Here is an 8,866-nt window from a genome sequence, read left to right as displayed (position 1 = left end):
ATCTGTTGGTGTAAGTGGAGTGTTCAAGTCCCCTACTATTATTGTGTTACTTTCTATTTCTGTTTTTATGTCTGTTAATTATTGCTTTATATATTTAGGTGCACCTACATTGGGTGCGTAGATATTTACAAGTGTTATATCCTCTTGTTGGATTGTTCTCTTGATCATTATGTAGTGCCCTTCTTTGTCTCTTTTTATAGTTTTTGTTTTAAAGTCTATTTTGTCTGATATGAGTACTGCTACCCCAGTTTTCTTTTCATTACCATTTGCATGGAGTATCTTTTTCCATCCCTTCACTTTCAGTTTGTGAGTGTCTTTAGGTCTGAAGTGTGTCTCTTGCATGCTGCATATATATGGTTCTTGTTGTTTTATCCAATCAGCCACCCTATGCCTTTTAATTGGAGCATTTAGTCCATTGACGTTTAAAGTAGCTATTGATAAGTATGTACTTACTGCCATTTTTTAACTTTTTTTTTCTCAGTGTTTTAGTAGTCCTTCTCTGTTCCTTTCTCCTTCTGTACAGAATTGATGGTCTCTTCAGTTTGACCTCTGTCTGAAAGCTCTACTCTTTAACTCCCCTCCTCCCTCCTTTTATGTTTTTGATATCATATCTAACCTCTTTTTTTGTGCATTTGTATCCATTACCCTCTTATCATGGAAATAGATAATTTTTCCTATTTGTGGTCTTCTCTTTTCCCCTTAAATCAGTCCCTTTAACATTTCTTGTAGCACTGGTTTCTTGGTGACAAACTCCTTTAATTTTTGCTTGTCTGGGAAATTTTTGATCTCTCCTTCCATTTTGAATGATAACCTTGCTGGGTAGAGTATTCTTGGCTGTAATTTTTTTCCTTTTAGCACTTTAAATATATCATGCCACTCTCTTCTAGCCTGTAAGGTTTCTGCTGAGAAGTCAGCTGATAGCCTTATGGGGTTTCCTTTATATGTAACTTGACTTTCTCTTGCAGCTTTTAGGATTCTCTCTTTATCTTTAATTCTGGGCATTTTGATTATGATGTGACTTGGTGTGGGCCTCTTTGGGTTTATCTTGTTTGGGGCTCTCTGTGATTCCTGTACCTGGATGTCTGTTTCCTTCCTTAGGTTAGGGAAGTTTTCATCTATTATTTCTTGAAATACATTCTCTGCCCCTTTGTCTCGCTCTTCTCCTTCCAGGACACCTATAACACGGATGTTAGTGCACTTGATGTTGTCCCAGAGGTCCCTTAGACTGTCCTCAGTATTTTTAATTCTTTTCTCTTTTACCTGTTCACCTCGGGTAATTTCTTCTAGTCTTTCGTCCAGCTCACAGATCCGTTCTTCTGTATCCTCTACTCTGCTTTTGAGTCCCTCTAGTGAATTTTTCATTTCCAGTATTGTATTCTTCATTTCTGATTGGTTCTTTTTTATATCTTCCATTTCTTTGTTGACATTCTCAGTGAGTTCATCTATTCTTCTCCCCAGATCAGTGAGCATCCTTAACACTCTTAGTTTGAACTCTCTGTCGGGTAGGTTGCTCATTTCTGTTTCACTTAGTTCCTTTTCTGGGGTTTTGTCCTGTTCCCTTACTTGGAATTTATTCCTTTGCCTCCTCATTTTGCCTCTTTCCCTGTGCCTGTGTCTACGTATTAGGTAGGTCAGCTACGTCTCCTGCTCTTGGATAGGTGACCTTATGTAAGTGATGGCTTAGGAGGCTTCCAGTGTGCTTCCCTCAGTTCTCAATGTTCCAGGGGTGACCCCTATGTGGGCTACGTGTGTCCTTCTGTTGTGGCCTGTTTGCTGTCCCTGTAGGCGCCCAGGGAGGCTGAGTTATGCTCCTGGCCAGCTGTTGTAATGCTCAGCTGCTTGTAGTTGTTGTGGGCCCTTCAGTCTCTTTATCAGGTGTGGGCAGCCCCAGCACAGTTGGCTGCAAGTTCTAATACCACATTTGTGTTGCAGTATTTCTTTTAAGTGAGTAGGCCCCCAGCATGGCAGGTTGTTAGGCTCAGAGCCTTACAATTGCTATAAGCCTCCAGCCTTTAGGTCTCTTGTCAGCTCTCTGAGGATTGCAGCTGGGTGGGGCTGGCCTCAGTCACAGGAGCACCCAATTGTTTCAGGCTTTGGAAGGTGGGGCAAACCCCCTATGTAGGTCTTTGAGAAGCACAAGTCTTCTGCAGCTGACAAGCCCTGCTGCCCACAGGTCCACACACACAGTCAACACAGTCCTGCCCCGTGTGCATGCCCCGACCTCCCGAAGTGGACCCAGTCTCTCCACGGTGGGAGCCCCACACACTCCACCACCGCCCCACACTCTCCACCCGCTCCTTGTGCATGCCCTGCCCCACTGAAGTGGGCTCAGTTGCCAGGCTGCAGAGAATCCAGTCACCAATCTATGCAGGCCCACAAGTTGCCTGAGGGCTTGTTTTTGGGTGGGGCCAGTCTCTAGGGTGGGCTGCCTGCCCTGGCTGATCTGGATTAAATCAGTGCTCTAGTGGGTGGGACAGACCCTGGGCTAGCAGGCCTCTGGGAGAACTCCAATGGCGTTTGTGTCAGCAGGCCCACACCAGGCCACAACTATGGCCGCCGCCAATGTCCCAGTCCCTGGAGAGGTCTCACCTCTCACTGAGATGCACTCAGGGCCTATCAGGTTAGTCTATTTTCATCAAAGCACTGTGCACCTTTCTTTCTGGTGATTTTAGGTTGCTTTCTGAAACGGGTGAGTTTGCGCATGGGCCCTTTAAGAGCCGGTTTTACTTTCTTTGTGAACCAGCTTTCCTGGGGGTATTCCCCAATGTTTTAGTAGCAGGCGAAGTCAGATATTATGCCACTCCTCTCGATTGTTCTGGGTCCACAAAATGCCCACAGTGGGGGCGCTCCCCGGCTCAGGGCCCCGCTCCTCCAGGGAGGGCTGAGTACCTGTGGGCTGCTCCCGGGCGGCCATGAGGCGCTGCAGCTTCTGAAGGCAGTGTTTTCCCTCTCCAGAAGGGAGTTTCTGCCTCTTCTGACTCAGTTAGGATTGTCTGTTGTTGCAGGAGTTCCTCTTATCCAGTTTTCAGTTCTGTCTCAGGGGTAATTTTTCCACGAGTAGTTGTAAATTGGCTGTGCCCGTGGGAGGAGGTGAGTTCAGAGTCTGCCTACGCTGCCATCTTGACTTCCTCCATATTTCTGTGAAAAATGTTGTTGGAACTTTGATAGGGATTGCATTGAATCTATAGATTGCTTCAGGAAGTATGGACATCTTAACTATGTTAATTCTTCCAATCCAAGAGCATGGAATATCTTTCCATTTCTTTGTGTCTTCTTCAATTTCTTTCAGCAATGTTTTATAGTTTTCAGTGTACAGGTCTTTCACCTCTTTGGTTAAGTTTATTCCTAGGTATTTTATTCTTTTTGTTGCAATTGTAAATGGGATTGTATTCTTAATTTCTCTTTCTGCTACTTCATTGTTAGTGTATAGAAATGCAACTGATTTTTGTATGTTGATTTTGTATCCTGCAACTTTACCGTATTCGTTTATTACTTCTAAAAGTTTTCTGGTGGAGTCTTTAGGGTTTTCTATATATAAAATCATGTCATCTGCAAATAGTGACAGTTTTACTTCTTCCTTTCCAATTTGGATCCCTTTTATTTCTTTTTCTTGCCTGATTGCTCTGGCTAGGACTTCCAGCACTAAGTTAAATAGGAGTGGTGAGAGTGGGCATCCTTGTCTGGTTCCTGTTCTTAGAGGGATAGCTTTCAGTTTTTCTCCATTGAGGATGATATTAGCTGTGGGCCCAGCATACTCTTGATTTAAATGAGACCCAGATTCTCAAACTCTTCATTTAAATAAGAAATCCAACTCTATCATGGGTTCTTGGGGAGTATTTCTTGGGTGGGAGAAGTATTGTTTTTTCTCTTTTTAATCCACACATCTGTGGGAAAAGAGGGAAAATGCTAAGGATATACTTCTGATTTAACAAAGAAAATTCAAAAGCATGTCTTTCTTCCAGAAAAGAATGTCAATTCAAGTATTGTTACAAGAGGAACGCAATGAGTAAGATGACTCATCAGAATTGAAGATGTAAGAGGTTAAGAATCACAATCATAGAACATGGTGATAATGTCGAAGTCTGAGTGTCTTAAAGTTTGTTAAGTTTCCTGGAGTTAGAAATAAAATTTGCAAGACCAATTCATGGTGTGGAACGGAATCTGCCCTCCTACAGCTGCTTATTCTGTTGGGATTCTCCCTGTTATCCTGCTCAGAGCTCGTTCTCCAGGAGGAAGAAGGGCCCACAGGTTCATGCCAAGTGCTGGAATCCCATGAGCTGTCATTGAGGGAGAAAAGTCTGAGAACCTGGGAATTTACCCTATGGACCAGAAAAGTGCAGAGGGGGATAATTCACAAGTGGTATACAGGGCCTTCAGTGTAGAGGCTTCAGTACTAACAGGAAAAGATCTTCAAGACCTAGTGATCAGCAGAAAAAAACTGTGATATCAATATGTATGGACATATATGAACATGCAAATGCATAGAAAGGTAACTAGAAAGAGTTACAACAAAATATCGACAACAATTACCTTTGAGAGGGGAAAAGGATACCAGGACCAGCCATACAGTGAGTTCCTCTTCTCCTCCATACTCTCTGTATTACTTAATCCTTGATGAGAATGTATTTGTTGTGCCAATAAAAAAATCCCAAGTAATTAAATACACAGGTTTAAAGATCCAAGGAAAAAAGAGAATTGAAAAATTACCTGGCCTATTTGACCGTAGGGAAATTCTGTGGAGAGCAGTTACAGAGTTTTTCAGGAGAGTTTGAGAACAATTAATGAAGGGACACATAGATAACTGAGAAAATCAAACAAACAGAAGAGGAAGCAGGAGGAGGAAGATGAGGAGGAGCAGGAGGAGGAGGGAGAGGAGGGGCAGAAGTGGAGGAGAAGGAGGCGGAGGAGAAGGGAGAATAAAAAGGAAGAAAAAATCTGAAGGAGTACAGGCAGATGGGTTGCTTGGCTGTTGAGTTCTAAAATTAGTTCGGAAAGAGTATGCAGTCATCATCAACTACCAGGCCCAGTAATGGAGCATGCTTACACAGGCGTAATGAAATGTAGACCCTATACATTGAGTTAAAAATTGTGATCTCATTCTGTGGTTAGTAGTGGGGAGAGATAAGAGTAAGAGTGTTAATTACTATGTTTCACTATAGTAATTCAATTGATGATGTTTCAAGATACAAGAATATAAATTTTTGTTTTGTTTTATATTTACATGGTGGTAAATACCAGAGGAATGCCTGAGAGTGGAATGCAGGGCGAGGGGAGTCAGGGAGCTGAGACGGAGAAGACTGGTTGGCTTTCCCAGTCTTGTAGCATGATGTGACTTTTTTGGCTCTGGCTGTTTGTGTTGATGTGGGCCATCCTGACTCGACATGGCTTTGCAGCTGAATGTGACAGGCCCAGCTTGGGCTGGCCTGAGGAGGGACAGGGATGGCTGACCTTCTAGACCCACTAATGCAGCAGACAACCAGGCATAATCCCCCTCCACACTCATAATATGGAGCTTTGTCCTGCAAACCCATGTAATCTGTGTAGATACCCAGGACCATGGAGGGGACAGACAGTGTCACACAGCTAAGATTAAGGTTAATCATGGCCTAGGACCTTTGCTGTGTCCTTCACTCATTATTTCCTATAAACCTTCCCAACAAGATGGCTCTTTCCATTGGGTATGAATTTCAAGCTGTAACTCCAGATGTCTAACAAATGTAACTCTATTTTCCTGCATCTGCACTGGTTAGGGTGGATTGAGTTGTGGAAATAGATAGGCCAGACATGTCATGGCATAACACAATAGTTTATTTTCTGCTCAACCATGGGAGGCAGCTGGGGAAAGGGTGACTGTTCCTAGAAAGGTTCAGGGAATGAGGCTGATGGGAGCTCTTTCATCTCTATGCCATGTGGCCTTCAAATCACCATGGGTATCACTTGCCTAGTCAGCTAGGGGAGGGAGGGTATGGAGGAGTGCCTGTGGGATGTGTGTTTAATGGCCAGGGTTCTTTGTGGTACACATCACTTCCAGTCACATTCCATAGAGCCAAAAAGAGTCTCATGGCCACACAGGGGAACTTAGGAAATGTGGCTGACAAGTGCTCCCAAGAAGAAAAGGAGAGGAGCTTTGGTAAAAGGTTAGCAGTCTTTTCCACAGCTACTCAACTTAATTTCTGCTGATAATCCCCTTTCTCCTCAGTTTTGGAAACTTACTTCTGCTAAGTCTAGGGTTTCTAGGTCTGAATTTGGGGTTGTCTATGAAGCTAGGGCACAGAAGGACCCTTTGGGTATTTGTTGTCCATGGTATCAGCCTAGATCTCTGTTTTCATTCATCCTGATGGCTCCTGTGTTATCCCTGGCTCCCCTCTGATAGTCACTTTCACCTTGGCACTTGGCATTCCTGTATCCCCCCACTTCCTCCTCCCCAAGCTGGGGCATGGGATATCCTACTTGGCTGTCTGAGGCCATTTCTTCCTAGACCCCCACACCATGCAGCATATTCTCATTGAGATCTTGGAGCCTCTATAAGATTTATCTGTGAAGAGGGTATACAGGTAATCTCTGGGGTCTTTGACACCCTGCTTTTTCCTGAGATACAGGCTACAAGGACCTCCTTACAGATATACTGGCATCTAATCTCTCTCTACTTCCCCTATTCCATGAATAGAGGACCATTTACCTTTCAGGAACGGGGGAGAGGTGATCCTCATCAGCTCTTCTGCCAAATCTATTGCTCATTTCTAAGGTTTTTCCATTCTTTCCCTGAGAATTTGACTTCAGGATCTCAAAAGCTGGAAGAGTTGTCTATTTTCCTCTCCCTGCTCTGAGACACTAGAAGCCTAGAATTCTAGCTTGAATGAGGAAAGACCTAGAGAATATTGATTCAAATTTCTAAATATCACCCCACATTGGCAATTATTATGCCCATTTTACAGACAAGGGAACCAGGCTCAAGAAAATTATCTTGTTCAAAGGCATACGGTTTTTAAGTGTCAGAGGTGGGTTGAAAACCCACATCTGCCTGATTTCCATGTCCCTGGGCTTCACCATTAGGACATTCTGATTTTGACATGGTCTGGGGAACATGTAGCCCTAGGTAAACACAGACACTGACTCAGAAACACACACACACACACGTGAAAAGCCGGGGCATTCCCTTCAATTTTATTGGTTTAAATAAATATTTTTCTGAAAAAGCAGCCCAGTATCAAGGAGTTAAGGGCATCTGTGGCATGAAAGTGAGGACCTCCAAGGTGGATGAAGACAGCTCTGGAGGCCAAGAGGATGAAGTAGTATGATGTTCCTGGGCTATTGGGTTGTTGGATGTCGAGTTCCTCGGCTGGTGGGTTTCCCGGCTAGTGGATGTCTCAGCTGTTGGATTCTTGCATGGTGGCTGATTTGGCTGGTTAGTGTCTTGGTGGGTTGGTCCTGTTGCGGGGTGGACCTGTGGACTACTGGGGCTGGCCTTCATACCCATAGGACAAAGTAATAAATGATGCCTAAACCGATGAGTATGGCAAACACATCCAGCCAACCAGTTCTGCCTGAGTTGATGTAAGCCTCTTCCCACTCGCTCTTCTCGTTGGCCTTCGAGGTCTGTAGGGATGGGAACTTTAGATGTGGGTTTCTGAGTCCAGCCATGTGACACCCTTGGGGAATGGCTGGAGACCTATGGTCACTGAGGGAAAACCCCTACCCAGGTCCCAGGACAGGAGCAGATGCAAGGGGCAGGTAGAGGACAGGATGGGCCATGGCTTATGCATTGTTTTACCTGGTAAGAGAAGTACATAGCTAGTAATCCGAAGGGAGGGAAAAGAATTACAGCCAGGACGGTCAAACACACGTAATTTGGGGCGTAAAATGCCAGTTCTTCAGGTGTCTGTATAGGCTCTTCAGGCTGTTTAGGCTGCTCAGGTGCGGCGCCTGGAGCAGGTGGGGCGCCTGGAGCAGGCGGGGCCCCTGGAGCAGGTGGGGCGCCTGGAGGAGGTGGGGCCCCTGGAGCAGGCGGGGCGCCTGGAGGAGGTGGGGCCCCTGGAGCTGGTGGGGCGCCTGGGGCAGGTGGGGCGCCTGCGGCAGGTGGGGCGCCTGCGGCAGTAGCTGGGGCAGCTTTCGGGGCAGCTTTCGGGGCCATGATCTTTCCAGCCAAAAACAGAGAGCCAAATTCACTACGCCTCCCCTTGTTCTAACCAGAATCCCAAGACCCAAACCGTCGAAGGCCAGTTCTTCACAATGGAGACACCTGCACCTCAAGTCCTGATTGGCTGCCTGCATAAGGGGGCGTGGTCGGGCGGTTCTCTGCTCCCCCAGGACTCCAGGCTCCACCCTCCGTCAGGACGTGGACTCTGCCCAGCCTTCCCATTGGTTGGAAGCCATAGGGTTCCTCCTCCTTGCTGAAGACCTCTATCTGCAGACAGCGCCGGAGGGCAGTACCAGGGACGCCTCCCCAGAGCAGCGGGAGAGGGGAAGTAGACAAGCCTAGCAGGAAGACTAGGAAATTTACAATCAGAAGGGAAGGAAAATGAATAATGTCAGTAATAGATTATAAAATATTGAATTAAAAAAGGATTCTTTAGTCCATACTGACAGAAAGAAAGAAAAAAAGGAGAAATGGTGAAAAAGGGGAAGGTCTTTCTTAAATTAGAATGCCATCTAATAAATGTGGCTGGAATGATGGAAATGGGAAATCATCATTGTAGTAGGCAGAATTCTAAGATGGCCCCAAGATTCCTGCTCCCTGGTGTACACACACCTTCTCCTAGTTATTCATTCAAGAACGAATCTATGTGCTGCTAAAGGGATTTTGCAGATGTAGTTAAGGTCCGCAATCAGTTAACTTGAAGATAGGGAGAATATCCTCAATGGGCCT

At 45.3% G+C, this 8,866-nt stretch overlaps 1 protein-coding gene across 1 annotated transcript; it reads right to left on the bottom strand.

Annotated features, from left to right (window-relative positions):
- Positions 1 to 7,467: 7,467 nt before the first annotated feature.
- Positions 7,468 to 8,131, bottom strand: PMIS2 (PMIS2 transmembrane protein). The gene is made up of 2 exons (XM_087421951.1): positions 7,772 to 8,131; positions 7,468 to 7,596 (listed from the first exon to the last, which is right to left on the bottom strand). The coding sequence occupies exons 1-2, from the start codon at positions 8,129 to 8,131 to the stop codon at positions 7,468 to 7,470; spliced, it is 489 nt and encodes a 162-aa protein (XP_087278077.1).
- Between the last annotated feature and the right edge of the window lie 735 nt (positions 8,132 to 8,866).

The sequence above is a fragment of the Ceratotherium simum genome, chromosome 33, assembly GCF_057802395.1.
Source record: "Ceratotherium simum simum isolate JZ-2026a chromosome 33, ASM5780239v1, whole genome shotgun sequence".
Taxonomy (NCBI): Eukaryota; Metazoa; Chordata; class Mammalia; order Perissodactyla; family Rhinocerotidae; genus Ceratotherium; species Ceratotherium simum.
This window is presented reverse-complemented; position numbering and strand designations above follow the sequence as displayed.